Source organism: Meriones unguiculatus, chromosome 1 (genome assembly GCF_030254825.1).
Source record: "Meriones unguiculatus strain TT.TT164.6M chromosome 1, Bangor_MerUng_6.1, whole genome shotgun sequence".
Lineage (NCBI taxonomy): Eukaryota > Metazoa > Chordata > Mammalia > Rodentia > Muridae > Meriones > Meriones unguiculatus.
Window position 1 is genome coordinate 197098811 of NC_083349.1, and position 27772 is coordinate 197126582.

At 49.1% G+C, this 27772-nt stretch overlaps 1 protein-coding gene across 2 annotated transcripts in view; it reads right to left on the reverse strand.

Moving 5' to 3' along the window:
• Positions 1-27772, reverse strand: part of Paqr5 (progestin and adipoQ receptor family member 5) — a 68319-nt gene that overhangs the window by 22591 nt on the left and 17956 nt on the right. Inside the window, exons 2-3 of one of the 2 annotated variants that reach the window (XM_060375583.1) lie at positions 20058-20181; positions 8621-8762 (exon numbers count right to left, since the gene is read on the reverse strand). In XM_060375583.1, the coding sequence (XP_060231566.1) occupies positions 8621-8671 (51 nt within the window). In that variant the 5' untranslated portion in view covers positions 8672-8762; positions 20058-20181. Of the gene's footprint in view, positions 1-7337; positions 7517-8620; positions 8763-20057; positions 20182-27772 lie in introns of those variants that run through there. The other variant, XM_060375590.1, reaches the window with a different exon arrangement.

Consider the following 27772-nt stretch of genomic DNA (forward strand, 5'->3'; position numbering starts at 1 on the left):
AACCCTGTCTCTAACAAACAAACAAACAAAAACAACAACAGTAACAACAAAAAAATCAGTGTGTGTGTGGGGGTGACTGGGGAGATGGCTCAGAATTAAGAGCACTTGGGGCTCTTGCAAGGGACCTGGATTCAGTTCCAAGTAGCCACATGCCAATTCTCAATTGTTAATTCCAGTTCTGGGGGAATCCAACACCCTCTTCTGGGCTTTTTTGGGTACTGCATGCATGTGGTATACACACACACACACACACACACACACACACACATGCTCAGTGCTAGGGTTGAAGCCTTGGGAGTCTTACATGTGCTGGCTTCATATGTGTGTGTGTGTGTGTGTGTATGGTATAGATATATACATACATGCAAGCAAAATGCTGATACATATAAAGTAAATAAACATTTCAAAAGTTTTCAAATGAACTAAAGTATTGGCTTCTTACTAAAATACAAAGACTCTGGAAAGGTGCATTTATAATTAATTATTTGCTCCTTTGTGTGAATCAGCTAAGCAGATCCTTCTTTAAATTAGGTAACACCAAGCAGGGAAGACTTTTTTTTCAGGACCACTGTGGCACAGGCAAGTAGGAGTCTAAAACCAAAGAGTAGATTGAGGCCTAGTAGTTGGAAAATCCCCAAGAGACAAGAGGAACCTGGCTAAAGCAACCTGACAGGATTCTTGCTGACAAGCCAGAGTGATGGACCTTATCTGGGAGAGTGGAAGATGAAGAAATTGATCTGCTAGCAACGGCGGTTTGGTGGCAAGGATTAGGGCTTCGGGCTGACCGGAAGAGGCCTCTCACAAACTGCCCACGTGAGTGATCAAGCAGCTATGCTCCTCTTTGGGGGTCCTCACAGAGGACAAGCACAGGTGCAGTCAACAGCCTGAAGGAAAGAGCAGAGATACTGTCCCTGTCAATCACACTTAAAATTCTGGTCCCAGGGCTGGGGATGTGGCTCAGAGAGTGGAGAGCTTGCTTAGCAAGCACAAAACACTGGGTCTGTTCCTCAGTGTGGCATGAATCAGGCCAAGTGGTGTGTTCCCATGATCCCAGCATTCAGGAGGCAGGCAGCATGAGGGCCAGGAGTTAAAGAGCCATTCTTGGCTACACATGGCATCCAAGTACAGCCTGAGCTACATTTCTGAAAACAGGTCAGGGTAATCAACCTTATCTGGAATAAGGCTGGTGTAAAAGGAGGAAGAGAAGGAGAAGAAGGAGGAGAAGGAGGAGGAGGAAGAGAAGGAGGGAAGGAAGAAGGAGAGAAGGTTGTAGCTGGTCTTTGTTGCTTTGTGGTTTTTTCTTTTTCCCCACCCTTTATCCCCCTGGTTTCACCCCTATCACTGGACAGGAGAGAAAGAAGGATATATATATATATATATATCAAGAGAGAGAGAGAGAGGAGAGATCCTTAACTTGATTTCTTTCTTCTTGTTTCTTCTTTGAGCACGACTACTAACAAACCACAACCAAGCCCCATGAACGACCACCAGCCAACACCAACACCTACAATGAGGCACTAGTATTTAGATAGCCTCTTAAGTTTCCAGAATTCCAAACGTCACACAATCACAGAAGCTATCTGTCCCTGGCAAGACCATGTCTCTGCTAGACCATGAGGCGAGTCATAGCTGCTGCTGACAGTTGGGAGCAGTGACATGTCCCTACACCTATTACGTAAGCCAAACACCCATTGTTCTTATTACAATCTGGTCCCAGATCTGAGGATGAGAAAAGAGATCTTTGCCACCGAAGCCAGGGCTGGGGTACTGATCAAAAAAGCCTGCCTCCACAGGTCCTGCAATTTTGACTTTTACAGGTATGACAAGCCCAACATTACACAAGTGGTAAGGGCAGGATTTCAGGTAGCTCCTGAGAGACCCTGGCAGATGGGCAGGGGATAGAAAAAGACAGCAGTCATCTAAGATGAGGGCAGAATGACTTTCACTTGAAATAACACAACTGATCTACCCTTCTCCTCCCTAGATCCATCCCTGCCCACCCCAGCTTGAACCTCTGTTTATTGGACAAAATTGCTAGCACTCAGGTGTGCTCCTGCACCCAGCAGCTCTGAGCACAAACAGGCAAGTTCCCTCCCCCTTGCCATTCCAGCCTCAGCAAAGTGCTCCGAACAGAGTCAATCTTCACAGAACACAGGCTACATACATCAAAACAGCAAAGAGAACATTTGAAAACAATTTTGTATTCCAAGCTCAGTTTGATCCCCAACGGCAAATTACAATCATCGCCTCGCTAGTCTGAAGCCTGGCTTCATCTCCAGCGACCCCTCACCCTCTGAAATAGCAGGCACCTGGGTATTTGCACAGCAGAATCGATTTGTAGGGTTCCGCTCTGCATCTATGGCAGCAGACTGGAAGATTTGGAGTGAGAACCTCCCTGCTCCGGGGGCGGAAGACTGAGTCAGCCTGTTTGTTCTTCTCTTGCTTGCTTGCTTGCAACACCACAGAAGGCCCCTGACACACTGAGACCCCAAAGCACTGGCCAGCTGAAGCCTGAAATTCTGCCCCGGGGTTTTTCTAGCTATTAAACTGCAAATCACCCAAGGGGAAATAAATGAAGGGTCTCTGGCCTGTCGTAAATAGCAGTAGATTTTGATGGTGAGAAAAGGGAAGGGGGGAGGCGCATGGTTGGGGGGGGGGGAGGAAAGACCAGATGCCTTTTCGAATGTGCTCTTCATTTCCAGTCCAAAAAATGAATGCTACCTAGCACACAGGACATGAAAAACCAGCAAAGGGAAAGGTCAGAGACCAGGAGCGTGTCTAGTGAGAGGTTTGCAGGCAGAAAGAAGGTCAGGGTGATTTCAAGATGGAGAAGGGGGGTCAGGAGCCGAGGGATGGGGGTGGGGGAGTACCTCTAGAAGCTAGGCAGAGCACGGACAGGTTCTCTCTGTCCACTTCTAACTGGAATTTTGGCCCAGCAATCGGTGCCACACTTGCAGTCCATAGAACTGGAAGATACTACCAGCCAGTTTATTGTCATCTGTTCTGTTTCCTCGGTGCTAGGGTTGGAGCCTTGGGAGTCTTACATGTGCTGGCTAGACCTCTGAGCCTCTTTTACTTAAGCCACCAAATTTGTGAAAATTTGTTAAGGAAGTAGCAGGAAGCTAATAAAGGTCAGAATTTGAGAAAAATCCCAACGTGTGCCTGTCCCAGGCCAGCAGGTGCACATTTTGAGTTGTTTGCTGGAGTCCGTAGCTTTTTATTTCTTCCAGGTTTATTTTTCTTTTATGTTTGTGGGTATTTTGCTTGCATGTAGTGTCTATGTACCGTTTGCATGCAGTGCCTGTAGGGGCCAGAAGGGGGCACTGGAGCCCTTGGAAATGGAGTTACAGACAGTCCCAAGATAACATGGGCAGGCAACCAAGCCTGGGCCTCTGCAAGAGCAGCCACTGCTCTTACCTACTAAGGCATTTTAACAGCCTCCAGAAAGCTTTCTTTGAAACAGTTCAGAGGTGTGGAACTCATTGTCTGAATGATCCCCAGGATGAGATAACTTCCTGAAATGCACAGCCAATTTGACCTTAAACTACTTTCATTTCACCCAGTGAGAGGGCTAAGAGAGCATGTGGACTTCACTTTAGATAAGATGCACAATGGACCAGAAGAAATCAACCGAACCAAAGATCTCCAGTTTGATCCATGGTGGGAAAGTATATTAATTATGGGTCTGAGTTCCCTGCTGATATTTGTTCTAGGATACTGTTAGACGAAGCTCAGAAGAACACCTGGTGGGGCTGAGTATACGGGCTACATTTCGACGGCCCATCCCAATCCCCTTTCCAGATTAAGCTGAACTATTTCACTTTTAAAAGGATTTTTAAACTAACATTTTTGGCTGAGGGTGTAGTTCAGGTGGTAGAGAGCAACAAGGAGCGTTACTGGAAACCAAGGGAGAGTAAAGAAAAACCTCAGCTGGGCATGGTAGCGCACACCTTTATCCCAGCACTGGGGAGGCGGAGGCAGGCAGATCTCAGTGAGTTTGGGGCCAGCCTGAGCTACATAGTGAGTTCCAGGAGAGCCAAGGCTTTGTAAAGAGATGACCCTGTCTCAAAAGCCACACACACACACACACACACACACACACTAACTATAAAACCTCCCAAGAATTCAGAATTCGGAACCTCTGATAGTCTGATGTCTGTAGATGGGGTATTGGTCAAAATCTACACCATCTCTGAGAACCAAGATGTCTCAAGTAATGTAGCTACAAAGCGGAAAAGCTCCGGGCTTTGCAGTTCCGGAGGCAAGCACAAAGCCTTCCTCAAGGTGTAACTTTGATTCAGGGTTGTGTGAACTCAAGTATGCACACTCGGGAACAGAGCACCACGAGGGAGACGCAGCAGCAAGAACAGAGTCAGGTTGCAGAGCTGCTCAGTGGCTCAGGGCACAGGCTGACCCAGCTGACCCAGGTTCAGTTCTCAGCATGGTGACTCCAGTTCCAGGAGAGGCCTCTGCTGGCCTCTGTGGGCTCTGCATGTGGCCAAGCGCCCACAGAATAAAAATGTGTAGGAATCTTAAATGTGTGTGTGTGTGTGTGTGTGTGTGTATGTGTGTGTGAGTGGGGGGAGTGGAGTCACAGCTGGGTGTGGTGGTGTGTGACTGCAATCCCATCACTTAGGAGGCAGCATCCGGGGATTACCATGACTTTGAGGCCAGTTTGGTTTATGTAGAAATTTCCTGGCAAGTCAGGACTGTACAGTAAGACCATGTCAAAAAAAAAAAAAAAAAAAAAAAGAAAGAAAGAAAAGAAAAAGAAAAGGGGGCAGGAGGAATAAAGAAGAGGAGGAAGAGCGAGCTTGAAGAAGACACTGAAAAAATATATATAAAAGAACTATGTTCAAGGAAACAGAAAGAAGAAACATTAGAAAAGAGCCTAGCATAACTTTTAAAAACATTAAAAAATAAAGTGACATTGAGAAATATATGCAAAGGGCAAGCGGTTGACTTCTAGGCCTGACTGAGGAGGAAATTAACAGCTGAAAGAAGGCCAGCGGTTTGATGTGGCCTTCACAGCGATGACTGGTACACCTGCAGAACTGTTCAGCGTGGCTGTCTGCAGGCAGGGGCAGTCAGGAATGGCAGAAACAGCCAGCACACACCAGCTGCCCCGTGTGCTTCCCCAGGTCTTAGACCTGCCTGAAGTTTGGTCAGAGTCAGGTGACCATTTCCAGGTAATGCTACCTTTAGGCCAGGATGGTTCGAAGTAGTACAGAGCCTTGAACCTGCAGTGCATTTTCCCCTTCATGTTTAAAAAGTTTATTTACTGTGTGTGTGTGTGTGTCATGGTGCTTGTGTAGAGGTCAGAGGATAATAGTGGGAACTGGTGCTCAATTTCCACCAGCTGAGTCCCGAGGATCAAACTCAGGTTGTAAGGTCTGGCTGCAGGTATCTTTTCCACATGGCAGAATTCAGCCAACAAACGTCTTTGGGGAAGTTGTTTTGGTCAAAAGGCACAATCTTGTCTTCATTATATTCCCTTCTCCAGATCAGCCCACCCCACCTACCACAGATACAAAGTCCTGAGCTACTTTTTACATTCAGGACAGATCCCTTGTATGATGGCGTGTGAGGGGCTGCTGTGACGGGCATAGGTTCTGTTCCTGCGGCTCCTCCCCAATCCTGCTATCCTCGCTTCTCACAGTGCTGTTTCTGAGACCGCTCCTCAGTTAACTCCTGCATCCCAACTTCTATCTCAGTTTGTTTCTGGGAAACCTGGCTGAAGATGCTGTCCTCTCTCTTCCCCTCTGTGGCAACCTTGGAAGCCACCTGTTCCAGATGGCGCAACTGGGAGACGACAGATCTTCCATTGCTAGCATCTGCCATCTCCCAGTGACTGCTGTGTCATTTGAAGTCAAAGACATCTTTGACACCTCAAGTCACTGACATCTGGAATAACAGGGTCTCGTAGAGCAGAGGCTGACCACATTCAGGCTACAGATTCATTAGGTAGCCAAAGTCAAAGAAAAACTGAACCTTGTGCCTTCAGCTTCTGAGTGCTGAGATTAAAGGCCTCCAGTACTGGGACTTGAACCCAGAGCTTTTTGCACACTAGGTAAGTGCTCTAGCCACTGAGCCACATTCCCAGCCTATCGTGGGTAACTTTTAACCTCTGCCTGTCTACTCCCTTGCACCTAGAACAGCTAGCTACTCATGGCAAGACAGCTGAAGTGAGGTAGGTGGTGGCACACACTTTTAGCCCTAGCGCTCCAGAGGCAGACAGAGTTTGAGGACACCTTGGTCTACACATCAAGTTCCAGGACAGCCAGCGCTGCACATAGAAACCCAGTCTTAGAAAAAAAAAAAAGTTGAAGTGATCTCTAAGCTAGTGGGTACAGAACATGTATGTAAGTAGAGGAGAAACACAGACTGTGAGACGGGACTAAGGAAACCACTGTGAGACTTCGTCCCAGACAACTGAAATGGAATGTGGTGGCAGAGACAGCAGATGCACGAACATAAGACAGTTGTGACAAACGCAAACCCTCTGTAACAGCACTAGAAGCGGTAACGGAGCAGATTCAGGAGTGAGAAGACAGCCGCTGCCGAGCCAGGACAGCAAGGGCGAGCTGTTTACACAAGGCACAGTTAAAAATGTAATGACAGGAAGGGCTGAAAGGCAAGGAAGAGGAGAGATGACTCCAGTGAAAATGAAAACGGTGAGCCTGACTTGCAACACCAGATGGGAGCTGAGACGGAGAGCACTACGAAGAAAGCCACAGCAAAATCCTCTTTTTCCTTCACTGGAAAGCTACATGAGGCTAAAAAAATTAACTTTTCTATGAGGCGTTTAATTTTTCATTACCTTCGTTGCGTGTGTATGTGTTCTGTGTGGACGTATGCACGTGTGGACGTATGTTCTGTGTACACATGTGTGTGGAAGTCAGAGGACAATGGCCAGTGTGGTTCTTCCTCACGTGCCATCTTGAGTTTTTTGGGTTTTTGTTGTTGTTGTTTTCCTTTTTAGAGATCTCCCATTGCTCTGGGACTTGCAGTCGATGCTGGGGTGACTGGCCGGTGAGCCCCATCCATCTGTCTCTGCCTCCCCAGTGCTGGATTTCCAAGCACTTGACAGCTGTTTTACTTTGGTCCTGGGATTTGAACCCAGGTCCTTAGGCTTGCACAGCAAGCATCTTACCACCAGTGATTACCCCAGCCCCTGAAATTCATCTTAATTGTCTCTCTTTCCTGATTCCTTCCTTCTCCACGACATCATGAATCTGTGTGTGTGCCTGGGCGGGGGACAGCGGGGGACAGCGGGGGGACAGTGGAAGGGGGACAGCGGGGTCAGGGGGTCAGGGGGGCGGGGCTAAGCAGCTCACCCTGAGGTCCTGGGTTCGAATCCGGTGCCCGTCTGTGTGTGTGTGTGTGACTGGGAGGGGTCAGGGGGGCCCATCTTTCCTCTGAGCTGCTTTACGAAGTATTCATGTATGTTTGAGTTCCCAGTGAGCTTCAGAGGAGCCCAGTAAAGACAGAATGGCCAACATGTCGTCTCTGAATCCTGTCAAACAGCTCACACACAGGAAGAAGTCAATAAAATCATCATGAATCAATAAATCCAAGACTCACCCTGTGTCCCCAGTGGCCACACCTGCTGATGTGTGGGCAGGGAGGGGAGTGGGTGGCCCTGTGATACCAGAGGCAGGCCTTGCTGAAAGGGCCGCTGATGGTGGCTTTCTCTAGAGCTTCCTGCTTTCCTCATCTTGCCCCACAACTCTGCGCTACCCATGATTCTCAGCATCTCCCCGGCATCACCTAGCTCTAGACCTCTAGATTAGAACCTGGCAGGTGCCTCTCTAAAGCGTATCACTGGTGTGGTGAGCTTGGTTAGGAACTACAAGATATCAGTGTGTGGCAATCAGCTGAGCAGAAAGGGGCTCATCTCCGTGAAACATCCCACCACAACATAGCATCCACTCTAAGTCAGTCCTGCAGGAAGGGAGCTGGACCCAGCGACACAGGTCTTGTGCTTTCTCTACATGACAACGTGGAGGCCCTCCAGTTTGGCAGAGCACACAACCAAAAGCTTAGGGCTTATGGAAGCAGGGTGTCTGGGAGGACCACATAAGTCAGGATGCTCTCCCCCAAAAAGTCAAGAACAGCCACCAAGCAAGTCCAACCCCAGACCTGGCCTGACCTGGCCCTCCTGCAAGAGTGGAGGCTAGAGCTGGGAATGGTGGTATATTCCCTGCATATGGGAGGCTCAGGAAGGAGGATTGTGAGTTTGAGGCTAGTTTAAATAAAATAAAGTAGAGGTCGGGAGTAAGGGCTGGAGAGAGCACTTGCGCGGAGCCAGGCTGCGGTGACTGCTCTCCGGCCCCTTTGAGGCCCCACAGGAGGCCCCACCCTGCAGCTGTTACTCCTTCCCTTGGCTAGCCCAGATCCTTCTCTCTAATGAGTTTGCTTCCTGATGTAGCACAGATGTTGCATGGAAGGGCTGTACTCTGCCAGCCTGGGGCACAGGTCAGGCAAGGGGTGCTGATTTCTGCGGAAGGGTTGGAGGGAGCCTTAAAGAAGGGGCCTGTGAAAAGCATCCCCAAACCCCCTACTGCAGAGGCTGATCACTGCAGACCCTGGGACTCCGCCATGGAGGGAAAGCCCATACCTGGGGCACCTGGTCTATGCGGAACAGCCTGGGGAGTTTCAGGCTCAGCATCTTGACACCAGGCTGGGCGAGGCAGCTGGGGTCACTCCGGTCTCCGCAGGTCTCAGAGTTCTGACATGCCCGGGATATCAAAGTGGCTTCCCTGAAAGAGGACAGACAAGAAATCAGGCCAGACTCCACCTGACTCCAACTGGAGACGGTATCTGCTGGTTTAACCATTGAACATTTGCTTTAGAATGATAGCAAAAACCGAAACAAACAAACAAAACCAACAAAAAAAAAACCAAAACAACCCCCCCCCCCAAGATTCCCATGGCTGGGGGATGTAGCTCAGTAGGTGCAGGGCTTGCCTGGCATGCATGAGGCCCTGGGTTCAAAGACAGGCATGCTAGTGTAGGCCATCAATCCTAGCCCTGAGGAAGTAGAGGCAGGGGTATCCAGGGTTCAAAGTAATCAACTCCTAGCCAGCCTGGGCCACTTGAGACTCTGTCAAAAAAAAAAAAAAAAAAAAAAGCGCAAAGATTTCCTTTTTTTTTTTCACACACACACACACACACACAAATAAAAGGAGGTCAACTGGGTAAGACACACATGGACACACACCCCTGTCAAAGGGGGTTTTACAATATGCAAGAGATTATACCTACACACCACACACATGAAGAGAATGGACTTTAAATCAAGGGAATTACATCTTAGTACAGAGCACCAAGAGTGAATTTCTCCTGAGCACTGGGAGACGGTGGGAAGCAGAATGTGATGTGTGTGGCCTGGATGGCAAGTAGGGAGCCACTACTACCAAGTCAGCAAGCTGAGGCAAGTTCCGGGTAAGACAGAACCTGACTGACCTGTTTCAAGGTGTGGAGCTTCTGCTGTTGTATTCTTACAGCATCCAAAGCAATGAAACCTTTCCTACGCCTAAGTTGTCAGCCCACACCTAAGGGGCTCATCTTTATGTCTGTCAGCTCTCCTGTGAAAGCCCAGTGGCTGATGGTGGGAAGTCATGGCACATAGCCGATCTGAAGCCTTTCAGACCTCACTGAGCCCGAACTCCCTGATCTCGTAAGTTCTACCCGCTGGGAAACAAGCTCCTCATTTCACAGACACTAGGAAAACCAGACTGCAATTTGCAGGATCACCAGCATTGCAGCTTGGGTTGCTGTGTCTTCGTGCAGAGGTCTAGAGGCAAGCTTGAACTGAACCAAAGAGCATCTGTTCTTTTAATTCTGTTGCTGTGCTAAAAACAGTCTAATTAAAAAATGACAAAAAGCAACTTAGGGGAAAAGGTTTTTTTAGCTAAATTTCCAGGCTATCGTCTATCACTGCAAGGGAGTCACAGTGGTGGGAGTCTCTGTCATCCACCGTGGATGACAGAGAAATGAAGGCATGTTCACCTGACTGTGCTCAGCTCACTCTCTTCACTCTCACGCAGCTCAGGAACCCTGGCCCAGGGAGTACTGTCACCCACAGTGGCTTCGATTCCTCACGGCAGTTAAGATAATCTCGAGTAAACAGGCTCAAAAGCCAACCCTTCCCAAACAATCTCTCTTTAGGACTCCCAGGTTGTGTCAGGTTGACGATTACAGTTAAACATCACAGTTTCTAAGATAAAATCCAAACTCGTCAGAAAGATACAGCTTCTTAGTGCCTCATGAAGATTTCATCTTACTGGAGTTTCTGTGGCTTTATAACAAGGGCTGGAGATGTTTCTCAGAGGGTACAGTTCTTGCTCAGAATGTACAAAGTTCTGGGCTTGATCCTGAGCACAACAAAAACCAGGTGTAGTGGTGCACACTTGTAACCCCAGCACTCAGGAGGTCAAGGCAGGAAGGTTCAAGGTCATTCTTGGCTACACAGAGAGTTCCAGGATACCCTGGATACAAGAGAAACTATCTGAAAAATAAGTGGGTATTGTAATATTTCCACAGGACTTGCTGGAGTTTTCCTGTAATAACCTTTAAAAAAAAATCACAAGAATAAAATCTTAACCAGGAGACTTCATGTTAGGACTCAAACTCAAGGCCATCCAAGAATTAATAAGAAGTAAAAATGAACTTGAGTACTCCATGCATCTCATGATAGGGGTTCCACTCTCAAAGGCTGTACCTGAAGACTTCATAACCTACTCTGCTGGCTAGGTGTTTGTCAACTTGACACAAGGTAGAGTTACGTTGGAAGAAACTCAGGTGAGAAAATGCTCCCACCAGATTGGCATGGGCAATCCTGAGCTGCATTTTTCTTCTAACTGATGGTTGGGCCAAGCTCAATGTGGGCAGGGCCATCACTGGGCTGGTGGTCCTATGAGCTATAAGAAAACAGGCTGAGTAAGCCATGGAGAGCAAGCCAGTCAGCAGCACTTCCCCCTACCACCACACCACCGCCCATGGCCTCTCCATCAGCTCCTACTTCCAGGAGCTGTAAGATGAAGTTAACTCTTTCCTCACTGATTGCTTTTGGTCATGGCACTTTATCACAACATCGACAAAACCTAAGATAACTACTAAATATAGTCATATAAGATGGCCCAAAACAACCTAGAGAGTTGTTTTCCCAATGGCAGGTTCCAAAAATTTAATAAATTCTAGTAATATAAATGAACTGACAATTAGTCACATTATTAGCATGAATTTATTAATTTAGCCAAGCAAACATATAGGCTCTCAATTATATTCAATACAGTAATTTAAAAATTTCCACTCATACTATATAGAAATAAATGTATTGAAGTCTTTATCTGTGTCATCAAAGACAATGCCTTCCTTATCAATATTGTCACTTTTTCGAGTTTTCTCATACAATTTGACTAAATATTGTCTAATCCTTGATCCATTATATTAGCAGTTTTCAACCTGTGAGTTATGACCCCTTTGGGGGTCCCACATCAGATACCCCATGTATGGATTTTTACATTACAATTCATTAAAGCAGCAAAATTCCCGTAAGAAGAAGCACATGTTGTGGGGGTCACCACAGCATGAGGAACTGAAGGAAAGTTCAGCATTAGGAAGGCTGAGAACCACTGCATTAGGGAGAGGCTCGGAAGACAACATCCCAGACTACGCCTCCTCACCAAGCTGAGCACTTTAAACTGAAGGAGGCTAGGCCTCAGAAACCGGGCTCTCTCACCTTGTCCTGCCCTGGCCCTCTGTCACCTCCTCTCTCTCCTATAGCAAGTTGTAACACTCAGAGAACACATGGTCTCATGCTCCTTTGGAGAATTTGACTCCAGGGAGCCCTGGCCCACATCCAAAAGAGAGTATGCTGCACAGAGGCAAGATTCTGAGCAGACAGGCCCGGCTGGGGATCCCACTGAGGGTCTGTTTGCGTTAGGCCACACTCTGTGTCCAATCACACATTTCAAAAGGATGCCCACTCTTCACAGAACTTGAACTTGAACACGGTTCTTGCAGGGTCTTTGGGCCTGTATTTCTAAAGTACTTTGTGCCACGGAAAATGTGTGTGTGTGTGTGTGTGTGTGTGTGTTCGCTCATTCACATATAAGCATGTGAAGGCCAGCGACAACCTTATACGTCGTCCCTCGGGTGACATCTCCTTTTTTCAGACAGCATCTCCACTGGCCTGGAGCTCTCCTAACAGGCTAGCATGTCTATCTGGCTCCACCTCCCTGGTGCTGGGATTACAAGCGTGCAACATCAAATATAGGTTCTGAGGACAGAAGCTTGTTACCAACAGACATTTCCTCAGCCTTCAACAGCTTTTAGTTTTGAAAAAAGGGTTTCCTATGGTCAGGCCTTGACTTTGCTGAAGAGCTGAACATGACTTTGGATATATGATTCTGTCTCCCCCTCTCAAGTGTTGGCATTGTAGGTGTACTTAAAAATAATTCTGACAATCATCTTTGATATGTAAATCTCCCATCTTCCCAAGTAGCCAGACTTAAAGTCTGCGTCTGTTTAAGCTGTTCAAAGTGTGCACCACGACTCTCAGTTTTATGCAGATCTCACCCAGGGCTTTAAGCATGCTGAGGAAACATCTACCAACTGAGCCACCCCTCAGCCCCAGCAAACTCTGATCAAGTCAATTCGCTGTGCTTTTCCTCTTAAAGCACAACGCTGTGAGACAGGGTATCGGCTGACCCCTATGTCGGGTGAGGAGTGGGATCTCAGCTTCCCATCCCCACAGTTCAGAAGCTACACGTGTTGAAGATGTACTTGCCGCTGGCTGCCAAAGACTGCATCCCAGTGCACAGACACTTGTGTGCTGTTTTGAACTCTACAATCTGCTTTTAAACACTCCACTTGGAGGAGCTGGAGGGATGGTTCAGTGCCTAGGATCACTCGTTGCTGCTGCACGGGACCTGAGTTTGGATCCCAGCACCCACATGGGCTGAGTCACAACCAACCATCTGTAACTGCAGCTCCAGGGGCCATGACACCCTCTTCTGGCTTCAGATAACCACTCACATAGCTACACACACACACACACACACACACACACACACACACACACACGTTGCAGCAGCAGCAATAGCAGTAATCTTTAAATACTTCACGTAGGCAGTGTGCTGTGAACATAATGTTTTAACTGTAGCCTCATGAGTGGTTATTTGTTAGCATCTGAGAGACCCACCATCACCTCACTCCCACGGGCTGTTGGGGTTCAGCTGGGGTCGCTGGGCACCTATGCCTAAGAGTTTGCCCAAGAGCACATCAATTCTGTCTCTCTGGAGAAATGGGTGGCACCAGAGACATGTAAGTTAGTGAAACTCCGAGAACAGGCACCCTCTGGTTTGCACACACAGGGACAGCTACAGGATGGCCAGGCAGGTAGGTCCTCCCATGGAGCCACAGGTGAAGAATGGGTAGATTGAACTGAACCAGATGTCTTATGTGTGCTACTGTTGCAGAAATAACGTGCCTTCGCAGTGGGAAGTCAATCCAAAGTCTTGGAGACTAACAAAGGAAGTTCTTTAACAATAGCACACGGCTGGTTCTGGCTAATGTGCCAAGGAGAACTGGCTTCACACAGAAAATTTTAACAGCTTACATAGGCCTTGGGCTTACACTCTCCATCCTCAAGCGTCCTTCAGGTCCCAGCCCCAGGTTACACTGAACAATTTAACAGAGTCAGGAGACTGCAAGTCTGGCTACCTGGGCAGATGAGAGATTTATAAAGCAAAGTATTGGCAGAATTATTTTTAAGTACAACAGTGCTGTTCTTTTGAGTAGTTAGGACACCAAATCTCTTCTACAGTTGTTGTTTTTTGTTTGTTTGTTTTGTTTTTTGTTTTGTTTTGTTTTTTGAGACAGAATTTCTCTGTATAATTTCTCTGTAGAACTTCCCTGGCTGTCCTGGACTCACTTTGTAGACCAGGCTGGCCTCAAACACGCAGAGATCCACCTGCCTGTGGCTCCCGAGCACTGGGATTAAAGGCGTGCACCACCACACCCAGCTTTCTTGCAGTTTCTAACCAGCTTGGTTAGCACACTACTTATCTTGCAGATGTACTGGAGGCAGTGGTCCTTCAGCTAAATTCTACTTTAACATTTCCTAAGCAAGCACATTAGTAAAACTTTCATGGCATTACTTTTACTACCCCTGGCTCCTCTTGCATCACTACCAGACAGCTGTCAGGTGAACTCTCAGACAAGGCGTGCTTGAGAGTCCCCCAAAGGACAGGTAGCTAGGCCTGAAGTCTTTATGATGCCCTGTGCTGGTTTTCCCAAACAAATAAGGGAGGCAGAAACCCAGCAGCTTCTCCCTGTGCTGTGCTAATGGAGGTATGCTCCATTTGTCCCCAAGCACCTCTGGATACCAGGATGGCACTGCAATGACCTTCAGACACTGCTAAGCTGAAAGGCACATCACCACTTTCGTGTACCAAAAAAGAGAAAGCGGCGCCAATTATAATCAGGAGACGCTGTTGCCTGGAAGTGAGTTCCAATTTTAGAGCTGCGAAATGCTAGTCCGGGATGTGTGGGGTGGGGGTAGGCTAGAGGGATGGTTTAGTTATGAATGTGCCTGTCGTGCAAGCGTGAGGGTCTAAGTTCAGTCCCCAGTCCTCATCTACAGCGGGTGTCTGTGATTCCATCGCTGGGGAGGTAGGAACAGGAGGGTCCCCGCGGCTCCCCGGGTCAGCCAGCTTCATTAGGTGGTAAATACTGTAACTTGACAGGATCTAGGTTCACCTAGGAGACAGGCCCTCTGGGGGTGGCCATAAGAGATTAGGTAAGAGAGAGATGGGAAGACTCACCATTCCAGGCTTGGGTCCTGGACTGTATGAAAAGGAGAAAGCAAGCCAAGCAGTGGCAGCCATCTTGCTGGCTTCCAGGACTCCCCCGTTGTGAGGGGCTCTACCCTCAAGCTGTGAGCACAAATGAAGCCTCTCTCTGTTACGTTGCTTTTGTCAGGGTACTTTATCTCAGCAGCAGGAAAGCACTAAGCAATGTGCACAGAAACGTTAGCGGGCAGAGCGTATGTTGGAACGGGTGAACGGAGGTGCCCGTGTGCTGAGCGAGAGCGAAGGCTTCCGGGATGCTCAGGCCTGTTTACAGGGGTCACTCTCTGAACCTACTGTTCAATTCTTCAAGGGGCCATCAGGAATATCTGAACCTTACTCCAGCTGGAAGACTGTGTACCTCCTCAAGGGATCCCGAGCACCAGCTCACTGGGAAAGCATCACGCTGTCCATGCCATCCTCAAAAGCTTACTGATGAGCATTAAAGGAACATGGTTCTGGAGATGGAAACCCAAGACTCAGTTAAAACACATTTCTTAGTTTCTAGAAAATATTACATCAGAAAATAAAATTATGGGGTTGGAGAGATGGCTCGGCAGTCAGGGGCACTGGCTGCTCTTCCAGAGGTCTATGTTCAATTCCCAGCACCCACATGGTGACTCATAACCACTTATGATGAGATTGCTGCCCTCTTCGGTCCTGAAGGTGAACATGAAGATAGAGCACTCATACATAAAATGCATAAATAATCTTCTGTGGATGGTAGCACACGCCTTTAATCCCAGGACTGTGGAGGCAGAGGCAGGCAGATTTCCGAGTTTGAGGCCAGCCTGATCCTCAGAGCAAGTTCCAAGACAGCCAGAGATACCCAGAGAAACCCAGTCTCAAAAAAACTCTCTCTCTCACAGAGATTTTTTGTTAAATTATTTTTTAAAGATTTATCTATTATGTATACAGTACTCTGACTGCATGCACACCTGCACACCCAAAGAGGGAGCCAGATCTCACTATAGATGGTTGTGAACCACCTTGTGGTTGCTAGGAATTGAATTCAGGACCTCTGGAAGAACAGCCAGTGCTCTTAACCACTGAGTCATCTCTCCTGTTAAATTATTTTTTATTCAGGATAAGTACTTAAAATATTTTTTCCAGGAACTCCCTGGAGACTCCACCTATTCTCACTTTTTGACTTAGCCATGAGCTTTCAGGAAACCACTGAGCAGCACAGATCTGGGACCTGCTCAATGCAGGGTTATGTGGAGGGGCCTTTCAGAGAAGAGGTCACACACTGTGAAGAAGCAGTATTCAGAGGATCTGCAGAAGGCAGTAGGGAGGTGCTCAGAGGGACCTGTGCCACCTGCTTGTCCTCAGAAACCAATCTGACTGGCTGGATGCTGGTGTCCTCGAAGGGCCCCGTGTCCTGGGTGTGGTGGGGTACCTGGGTTCTCTACCCAGGTCAGTCATAGACCCTGAGCAGGGAGAGGAGGTTGTTGGAGAACTCAAACTGCAGAGCTGGTGGGGTGACTGGCATAGGTGCTTGCCATGTAAGGCCAGCAGAGACGTGATGTCTTACATTCCAGACCAGCCTGGGCTACACAGGGAGACCTAGGCTCAAAACAGCAACAATAAAATGAGCAAATTCTGAGCACTATTCAGGAGGCTGAGGCAGGAGGATTGATTCAGTTTACTATTTCAGATGAGGCTGGGAAACAGCAGAACAACAAAACCAATCTTAAAAAGAAACATGAGGCCAGCAAAGCCAGCAAAGTGATTCAGCCAGTGAAGGCACGTGCCGCCCAGCCTGACAGCCCAGGTGGGCCTAGTTCCTGGGACCTACATGGTAGATGGGAAGAACCAGTCCCACAGAACCATGCATGTGCATGTGCTTTGATCTCTCATGCATGCCATGGCACAAGTTCACCTACAAACCACACACACACACACACACACACACACACACACACACGAATGAATGAATGAATGAATGAATGAATAAAATAAACAAGAAAAATTAAAGCAAACAGATGAGAAAAATATTTGGATATATTTGCTCCAAAGACACCACTAAGTACATGGACAGATGCTCCAGCATCCAGTCCCCAGGGCTCCACAATCCCAAACAACTCTGCTCCACCTCCATTAGGATGCCTATTGTAAAAATAGTTACAGGGGGCGCACGCCTGTGATCCCGGCACTCTCAGAGGCAGAGGCAGGGGGATCTCTGTGAATGTGAGGCAGCCTGGTCTACAAGGTGAGCTCAGAACAGCCAAGGCTACACAGAGAAACCCTGTCTCGAAAAACCAATAAAAAATAATTTAATGGAGTGTTTAATACTAGAGAGACAGCTCAGTCAGCAAATATTGTTACCCCACCAAGAAGACCAGAGCTAGACCCACAACACCCACATTCAAAAGCCGGGTGTAGCAGTGTGGGCTTTTAAACATGTATGTTATAGCCTGGTCCATAACTCAATTATGGTTGTTTTAATACAAAAACGTTTTCTCTCCAAATCTTCCAGAAGAGAAAAGCAACCAGGTATCACGTATTCCTATTGCTGCCAAGCCCTCTCTCTGCAGAGAAGCAGACCTGCCCGACCCACCCTTCTGGCCATTAGAGATAGACATCTAGATAGGAAAGGACTTGCCTGAGGTCACTGGACCGGGACCCAGCAAAGTCAAGACTAAACAGGCTCTGTGAGCCGCAGTGGGAACCTGTACACAGAGGTCTGCAGAACTGGAAAATCCAGTAGCCCCACCTTGTGGGAGCCAAAACCTGAGGCCACCCCCGGGGGAGCTCGCAGGACAGCCAGCAAGCTGGCTGCTTCCAAAGCAACTCCTAAGCTAACTGGCACGCTCCTGCCCCTGCCCCTGCCCCTGCCCCTGCTGTCCAGCCGGGTGTCAGCCAGTGTCTAAACGCCCACCTCAGCAAACAGAAACAGCCTCTGTGCGGCTTACTGTCCACAGAGCCACATCACTAGGCCTCTTCACCCTGCATCTTCTGTCCAAGGTGCGGGTGAGATGCTGACTTACGGAGTCTGACTAACCTGGGGAATACAGAACAGAAAATATCAGGGCACGGGACGGCAGCAGTGACACCTGCTGGGTAGGGATTTGTAACCTAGAGACCACAGAAAAGTGTGTGTGTGTGCGCGTGCATTTGTGTCATTGGGGACCAGCCATGGCTTTTGTCAGATCTTAGGTGATATTTGTGAACTGAAAAGTGTTCCGGACCACCAGCCTCAGAGAGTGTCTGGTCAACAAGAGTTGATTCAAACCCTGAGGCACTCTGGTGTCTAGACAAATCCCGGAGGGGCAGGAGTGACTGCAGAGGCTCCGCAGGTGTGTGCACCAGCTGATGGATGGAGGGCCTGTTCTGCCTGCCTGCAGGCCACACCGTATTGTCTCTGCAGGCAGCCCCAACAGAAGCCTCCTGCTAGACCTGTCCTGCACTAGGGGAATGTCCACACCCAGGGGCAATAGCTTAGCACTCACCTGCCGGCCAGCTCACCTGAGGTGTCCTTCTGACCCAGCTGTCCCTGTGGGCCACCCTGGGGGAGCCCATGCCTGGGTAATGGCCACTCACAATCTCTCCTCTGCAATTTTCTGGGTCTCTCTACTCTAGCCAGGTGTTGGGGCCTGTCTCCTGGTCTCAAATACCTCTGACAGTTTGCTTCTCCTGACCATCCAGGGCTAGTCACATCTGCTTCTTCCAAGAGAACACCAACCCCCTACTTAGCCTCACTCTGACCTCACCACCCTGGACTCCTCCAGGTGGTCTTTAGGGTCACACCTGCAGGTTCGGTTTTCCTGCTTAGCAGCTGGTAGCCTTAAACATGCAGCTTCAGCCCTCGGCTTTGGTCCTCATAGGAGGCTGGAAGACTGCATGAATAATGGATGGAGGCTCTGCCTCAAGTGTGCCTGCAGCAAACTGCTCAGCGGCTGGGACTGGCACACTGGCATGAGGGCGCGGTCACTTTGATAGCCACGACTTAGTCCTCGGTTGGAGACAGGGCTTGCTCTATTTTTATGAGGTCCTATAAAACCTTACTGAGTATTCTCCTCCGAGGTTATGCAGGCAATGGTTTGCCTCTTCACTCACGTACATATCCATGGGATGAGCTGGCCACGAGCCAGGCACTCTGCAAATGGGGCGTAGAGCTGTACAGAGCCTTGGCAATGCAGAGCAATGGGAACACATGGACTGGTGGAGAAATGGGGCAGATGTTCTGCAGACAAAAGGGGCAAAGCTGGGTAGAAGAATCTTGCAGGGAATCTTCACGAAGGGAGCAGCAGGGGAGGGTTAGGGTAGCTTTGCTGTGGGAGTGGTGTGTGTTCACACAGACTGTGAGAGCTCAGGGAGAGGGCACAGCAGCTCAAGGGACAGTTTGAGCAAAGAAGCCTCCTGCTAGACCTGTCCTGCACTAGGGGAATGTCCACACCCAGGGGCAATAGCTTAGCACTCACCTGCCGGCCAGCTCACCTGAGGTGTCCTTCTGACCCAGCTGTCCCTGTGGGCCACCCTGGGGGAGCCCATGCCTGGGTAATGGCCACTCACAATCTCTCCTCTGCAATTTTCTGGGTCTCTCTACTCTAGCCAGGTGTTGGGGCCTGTCTCCAGGTCTCAAATACCTCTGACAGTTTGCTTCTCCCGACCATCAAGGGCCCAACACCCTTGATGGTCAGCCAACCCGCACAGCTCTGGGTTGGCTGCCCAGATTAAAGTCTGAGCCCTTAGTGACAAAATCAAGTGTCCAATCACAAGGAGAGAAACGGTAAATTGGACTTCATTTCCCATGCGGTTGAAAGAGCACTTCAAAAACAAGGAGCCCCCAGGGCAGTTTCCAGACACAGAGGCCTGGAGTTTCCAGATCTGTGACCAGGGGGCTGGTGAGATGGCTCAGTGAGTGAAGGCGCTTGCTGCCAAGCTCTGTAACCTGAGTTCAATCCCTGGGACCCACATGTGGAAGGAGAACCCTAGCCCTCTGAGTTGTCCTCTGACTGCCACATATACGCTATACCATAACCTGCCCCCACAATCAACCAGTCAGTCAGTCAGTCAATCAATGTGGCCGTGTCTCAGAGGGGAAGCTAAAGCTTCAGATACATTTCAGAAGCCAAGAAACATCTGGGCTTCCCCCAAAAGAGAGGAGCACAGAAGAACCTGCAGGAGGAAAAAGGCCAGGCTGGTGGCATGGATGGGGGAAAACAAGGTCGGGGTGGGTTAAGAACCAGGACTCACCCTGAGCCTCAGTTTCTCCAGCTTGCCATGAGAAAGGAAGCCTTCAGCACTCACACTCTAGTGCACATCAGACTCAAGGATGCTCTGTGGTCCAGCTAATGTTGATAGTGGCCAGAACGGGAGCCTCTAGGAACATAGAAAAGAAAGGAAGGTCAGAATTTAAGAGGAAGGCATGGATTCCGGGTGAGGCCTTGAGGTGAATTCTCCCCTCCCCCCAGTGCAGCAGGCTCAGAGTCTTGAGAGTCTACGGGAAAGGTCGGAGGTAGGCAAAGAGGAAAGCCATCTCGACACCCACAGCTTCACCTCCTGCAGTTTCAGTGACCCATGATCAACTTCAGTTCAAAATGCTTGTGTTTATTTTTGATCTTTCAAAAGAAAGAAACCCTGTTCCTACTTTTGTTGTGTAAATCCTTATAATTCTATTTTTATGACTGCTATCAATCCACTAGTATATCTGAATTTTTAAAAATTACATTAATAAATTTATTTATTGACTGTGTGTGTGTGCATCTGTGTAATTATGGGCATGACGAGGAAGGGTCCCAGGGATCCAACTCAGGTCACCAGGTGTGGAGACAAGTGCCTTTATCAACTGTGCCACTTTGATGCCCCTAAAACTGTGTGCATTTCTACATTAATCTTTATCACAGATATATCTATCAGAAGATAGGAGACGTTGCAGCTAGCAGTTCGGTAACACCCATGGTTTCAGGCATCCTAAGTCTCAGAACATATCCTCAGCGGGTAAGGGGGCTACTACTACCAGCAGACCTGTTGATTGTAACGTGGGGGTGGTAGAGGGACTACGTGGCAGCTGCCAGGGTGAGCTGGATGAAGTCAGTGCACCCTCATCAGAACCAGATAAGCACAGGCTGCCCGTTGCCAGGACCAGAGGCCTCAGGATGGCGGCAGGGGACTTTAACCTCCAGCTGGGCGGCAAGCAAGTCTTTTTTTTTTTTTTTTAATGTACATTGCTGTTTTGACTCTGCATATGTCTGTGTGAGAGTGTTAGATCCCCTGTAACAAGAGTTACAGACAGTTGTGAGCTGCTATGTGGGTGCTGGGGATTGAACCAGGGTCCAATCTGGAAGAACAGCCAGTGCTCTTAACCGCTAAGCCATCTCTCCAGCCCAAGTTTGGTTTTTTGGTTTTTTTTTTTTTTTGCTATGTACATTTGATGTTTGGCTTGTGTGTGTGTCTGTATGTGTGTGTGTATGTGAGTCAGATGACTGGAATTTGAGTTACAGACTCAAATTCTGCCATGTAGGTTCTGGGAATTGAACCAGGGTCCCCTGGAAAAGCAGCCAATGCTCTGAGCCACTGAGCCATCTCTCCAGCCCCGGGAAGGAAGATTCTAAGTCGCAAATACAAACCAATTTTCAGTGTCCAGAGTGCAAACTACCATGCAGTGGAATCTCATCACCACAATCTTCAGTGCTTGCTCTCTCATCTCCATGTAAGCTTGGGCAATGACCCACTCTTTCATATCCTTATCCCTTGACGGAGGACAGAAGAAGTGGGACTAGCTCTTATGAAGATGGACCTGGGGCTGGAAGAATGGCTCAGAGGTTCAGAGCACTGGCTGTTCTTACAAAGGTCCTGAGTTCAATTCCCAGCAACCACATGATGGCTCATAACCATCTATAATGAGATCTTGTGCCCTCTTCTGGCATGCAGGTGTACATGCAGGCAGAATATTGTATACATAATAAACAAAGAAGAAACAAAGAAGAAAAGAAGGAAGAAGGAGGAAGAAGGAAGAAGGAAGAAGAAGGAGGAGGAGGAGGAAGAGGAGGAGGAGGAGGAGGAGAAGAAGAAGGACCTAGTACTTGATAGTGAACAAAAATCCAGCTGCTGGCAACCATTATCCTACTTGTAGCCTCAGCCACCTCAGCTCTGAGGATGGCACAAATGAATCCAGCAGGAGGTTGCCATGGTGACCCCCCAGCAGGGCATTAGGACTCAAGGAAGGAGCTAGACCTTTTTTTGTTTTTTCTTGCCAGCTACGGCAGCTATTCTCAATATTTACCACTAGGCAAACCCTGAACATCTGGGAGAGACTGGGTGAGATCCCTCAGCACACTGCACAGAAAAGCTCTCGTACCCTCCCATGCACACCCGGACCGAGGCACTACCAAAAGTGTTACAGACCTGCGGTAACTGACAGGAAACTGTGTCATGACAAGTTGCTAAAGGAAAGACAGGTTATGTAATGGTGTAAATCTTGTCATACCACCCATATAAAGACTCGCTGCATTTAACGGCTTGTATTTTTTATGGACAGAAAATGAAAATGCTTGGAAGGCTGTTCCCCAAAGTGGTGACTGAGGTTCTCAAGGCAGTGGGGGCAGGGCAGCCAACCTCGGGCTTCCCTTCCTCTCTCAGTTTCTCAGGTTGGAGTAGCCTCACGATGAACCACACAGGTAGTGTCATCTTCAAAGCAACCACGCTGTTTAATAGAAATGGAAGGGTGAGCCTTCCGAGCCTTGGCAGGTCGTGGAGGATTAACCTGTGTCAGCCAGCTCAGAGCTGTAAATGTTGAGGTTCCTGAGAATGTCACCTCTGAGCCTTCCTGTGGGTCCCTACCCACAGTACCGGCCTTGGAGTTTCCCCATTCACGGTTGCTGGGGCCTGAGGGATACTGCTGAGTGGCTTAGGCATCTGGGAAAGCACAATTCCTAGGTCTGAAGGCCCAAGTTTCTCCTTCAATTATCCCTACCAGTGAGAGTTGGGAGAGACAAGTGGCCCCCACTGAAAGCACTGGAGAAGCCGTGGGCAAAGCACAGGAGCACCCACAGTGGCCAGCCACGTGCTGTTCGTGAGCACTCACAGGGAGCAAGGCGGACGCGGGCTCCCCCGTACCTCAGGCCTAGTGCACGTGAGCTCCAGGAGGCCCTGGAAACCCCAATGCCTCTTCATTGGCCCTGAAGGTTCTGCTTTGCTCATGGTCCCTGCCTTATGGTCCTACAAGAAAATCCAGAGGATGGGCACAGTGGTGCACTGTCATCTCCACACAGAGCTGGGGACAGGAGGGTGGTACCAGGCCAGTCTGGGCTACAAACAAGACCCTACTCAAAAAGAAAACCATGCAGTCCCCTCCAGTAGGTCCTGGGTGACCCCAATCCTCAGCAAGTCTGTGGGACCTCCACAGTCTACCCCACCGGCCTCAGCCCCTGCCAGCCTGGCCACGTTTCCCTCATCTGCTCTCTCACCTCTGTCCCTAACGCCAGAGCTTCCTCTATGCTTCTGAGCTTGCCTAGCCATCTTCCCTCTGCCCTACCTTTAGTGCACTGATTCTCAGCCTGCAGGTCTCAACCCTTCAGGGGTCAAAAAACACATTATGATTCATAACAGCAGCAAAGTTACAGTTATAAAGTAACAACAAAGATAATTTTTTGGCTGGCGGTCAGCACAACATGAAGAACTATATTAAAGGGTTGCAGCACTGGAAAGGTTGAGAACCCCTGCTTTGGAGTGTGTGTGAGTATGTGTGTCTGTGTGCGTGTGTGCGTGTACTTGTGTGTACACGCATATAGAGGCTGAGGACAACCTCACGAGTCAGCTCCCGTATCCACAAAAAAGCTTTTTCTAGGAAAACAAAATTATGTCAGGCAGTGGTGGTGGCACATGCTTTTAATCTCAGCACTTGGGAGGCAAAGGCAGGCGGATCTCTGAGTTCAAAGCCAGCCTGGTCTACAGAGTGAGTTCCAGGACAGCCAGGCTACACAGAGAAAACCTGTCTTTTTTCTGTCTGCTTCCAAGGAATCAAATGACACGTCTTCTTCAGGATCCACCCTGAAAATGCTATGATTTCAAAGTGCGTACAGCAGAGTACTTGAGAAGCATGCACAAGGCCCAGACTACAATATGCACATCAGTAAGTAAATAAACAAACAGTATAGACTTTAATGTTCTAGAAACCTTCATTTCTCTTCATCTGCTAACTTGGTCCGAAATGAAAATGTACATTTTTGTAAGTTTTATTTTACTCAGTGTTTAAAATCATTTTTGTATTTCAGATGATGAAACGTCCACTCTCACATTTCTGAAATGCCGTTTTGCAAAATACAAATATGTGATGGACACAGGAATGGCCTGATCCAGGGGTAAAGAACCCTCTGTGCGTTGTCAGAGCTGGCGGGGAAAGCGAGCATCCAAACCACCCTGGGAGTTTCACATGTTACCGCTCAGTTACCTCGATCTCTCCGGAGTCAGGAGAAGGGAAGCCATGCAACTGTACACAGAAGGAGTCAGCACCACTGAGGTTCTGGTCCACAGAAGAACGGCAGAAGCCATGAGCTGTTGCCTTCAAGACTGCTACCAAAGCAGCCAGTGCCAAGGTTCTTTGAGATCCTACTTACCTGCTCCCTGACCCCCCAGGGTAGGTGCCATGGCAGGCTCCTCCCGAAGGCTGGAAAGGGTTACAGAGAGAAACCACAGGCCCTGCCTGCTGGTGCAGCCTCCCAGACTACTGGGGGAGGCTGGTCCTACCTCCACCTTCTCTCCAGCTGCTAATCTAATCAGACCAGCCTGAGATAAAGCAGCCACTGTGAGCTGCTGGGAGCCTGAACAAGAGAAGATGTAGAGAGAAGATGAACATTTTCACACTTGAACACACTGTGCAGTGCTCAAGGGCAGAACCAAGAACCCAGAGAAGAGCCACAACACATCAGAAGTGCTGCCCCTCCCCCAGCCCTGGGAAATCTAGGCTCCTCTATGGGCTTGGGGCTCTCCACCTTGAATGAACAGCTTGGAGCTCTCGGTGGGCAGCTGACCCTCATGTGAGGCTATGAGAGGAGGCCAGAGTTAAAACAGAGAAAGGATCTGGAAACCTTTTCCAGCAAGCCACCCCAAACACACTGTGGAGGGATATGGTGGTTCTCTCCAAAGCCAGCCCTTCCTCTCCAGTCTACCTCTAGCTTTCTGAGTTGGAGTCCCCAGTCATGCAGAACGCCCATCAAGGCCCACTCACTGGTTCTCCTCAAATCTTATATGTCTTTTGCCCTTAAAAGTCTCAGGGTCAGTTCCCAGGCATGGCTAGATAAGGAGCATTGTCTGTGTTCTGTGGCCTTGGGTATGTTGAGGGACTACACAATCCAAAGCCAGAAGCATTGAGACAAGATGGACAGTGGGAGGTGGGGGACAGCTGCCAAAGGAGATTCATTTTACACGCAACTCCACAGACCCTCAGTAGGCACAAACTCAGCACTGGCATCACTGCTCAGCCAGCTGTCAGCCATCTTAGCTGCCCTTGGAGAGAGAAGCCCCTTTGCTGAGGTGACAGACATTCACCTTAACCAATGGGGGAGCAGCAAGAGACAAACAAATCTGAGAGCACTTGCCTTGTGGTCCTCACATCACAGAGGACATTATCTGACTGCAGTTCCTGCCTTATCCTTCCTACAAGCCACTCCTGTGGCTTTAGATGCTTGTGCACACACCCTTACCTGCCTGGAAAACTCCATTTCTCTTTTCATCATGCTCCTCCTTCCACTGACCGAATATGGCACCTTAGGCTTAAGGTTGTTCCTAGAGGCCAGCTGACCCAGTCTAGGTGGCAGCCTCCTACCTCTCCCTCGGCTGAACCCTCAGCCGAGCAAAGAACCCGACACACGGGGAATATACATAAAGAGCTGTCCAAGGCATGGGGGAGTCCAGAGTAGGAACCCAGGAGAAAGCAAGGAGAGGCTCTGAACAAAAGCAAGGATTGATGCAGATCACAAAGTGAAGCTCATTTTGCAGAAGAAAGAGTAGTGTCCCTTGGGAGAGCCAAGGCCTAGAGCAGGAAAACAGGCTGTGAACAGGGAGGCCTCCTGGCCCTGGGCCTAGAGATGCCAGAGATGGGAGCATAACATGGGGCTGATGTGAGCTGTGTGGTGGTGGTAGTGTGTGTTTGTGTGTGTGCGCACATACACACGCACATAAAGAACAGGTCAAGAAACAACACCCTTAGGAGTACTCTGACTCCAGGCTCCAGGGCTCCAGAGTGAAGGCACAGGGAAATGGCATTCCTCCCTCTTCTGATGGAGGTTTGCTCTTGTGAAAAGTATTCCTTGGCAATCATTAACTGCCACTGCCTTCATTTACTAGACTTGCGGGTGGTGGTGTTAACCAGTAAAACTGTGGGTGAGTCATTTCATATTATCATTACCCAGGAGGACACACCCCAAGGGTAAGGTGGGAAGAGGGCAGCCACAGAGGCAAAGGAAGTGCCAACTGCCAGGAGGAAGGTCACCCTGGGGGGCTGGCAGGGATCCAAACTCTCAGCTGGAGGACAGGGGAGGGCTGTCCAGGCCCAGCTGGAAGGGACATAATGTGCAAACAGATCCAGACCCAGTGAAGAGGTGAAGGTGGGAAGCATTAACTAGTTCATGGGTGACAAGGCCTGCCGTCGTGACCAGACCCGAGCTCTCTCGGTCAGTTCCACCTGCCGAGCATCCTGAAGCCTTTCTGAGCCTCCGGTTGTCCACTCAACAGGATCTAGAGTCTCCTTTGGAGAGAGTTCCTCTCCCCCAGGCATGCCTGTGAGAGGGAGCTTCTAGAGTAGGTAAACTGAGGAAGGAGGGCTCACACTGAGTGGCACCATCCCGTGGGCTGGGCTCCAAGCTCAATGAACAGGAGAAAGCACCCTGAACACCAGCACCAGCAGCCTCGGACCCCTGATAACAGTGGGGCCAGCCACCACCTCCTCTTCCCTGCCATGGCGGGTGCTATCCCCCCAAACTATAAGCTGCGTTTGTCGGGTAGTATGTCTCGATGATGGCACAGTGGTTAAGAGCACTTGTTCCGGCACCCTGGTTCAACTCCCAGCATCCGTACAGCTGCTCACAACTGTCCATAGCTCCAGCTGCAGGGAATCCAGGGTCCTCTTCTGACCCCAGTGGCCACCAAGCATGCACAAGGAACACAGGCAAACATGTCAGCAAAACATTCATACCATGAAAATGAAATTAATCTAAAAACAACAACAAAGAGCAATGGGAAAAGCAACTAATGCAGAAGGGATAATGCTAGGAAATTTCCCACCATCGGTTCATGGTCCCCAGAAAGCTGCTTCTGCTAAGCCCCCTCCCACCTCATTCAGATGCCCCAGCTGTGACAGTTACCTGTGTCCCTGTGAGCACAGACAAGATGCTTCCTGCTCCCCCAACACCTGTGTAACACATTTCACAGTATGTGAATGCAGCCATGGATGGAGAGCCCCAGCGGCCGGCATGAGAAATTAGGTTATTCTAGCACTATTAAACACAAGCTAGTTTTGCTGTCATTATTTTAGGGGCGGAAGTAACGTGTATCATTTAAAAGCAACTGAGCAGCGGCTGGGGGTGTGTGCTCGCCTCTTACAGTGGGAGTTAGGATCTTAGGCACACACTTAAATACTGGGTGGGTGTGGCGGTGCCCTGTAATTCCAACCTAGAAAGACAGAGATGAGATCCCGGAGCAAGCTGGCTGGGACAACCACAGCAGCAAGCTCTAGGTTTGATTGTGGGATCCTGCCTCAAAAGAGTGCCATGCAAGAGCAAGTAAGGGCTGGGTTCTCCTTCGGACTGGGGCTGTCTCCCTGCAGCCCAGGAAGTCAGGAGGGGCAGGACAAAGGCATGCCTCGAATGGCTGGAGAACCCCTTACAGGGTTCACACGCCCCGGAACATAGTTGGTTGGAGTTAGTCACTTCAAGGATACTTGATGTGCATTTTACAGCACGCTCCCATGAGAA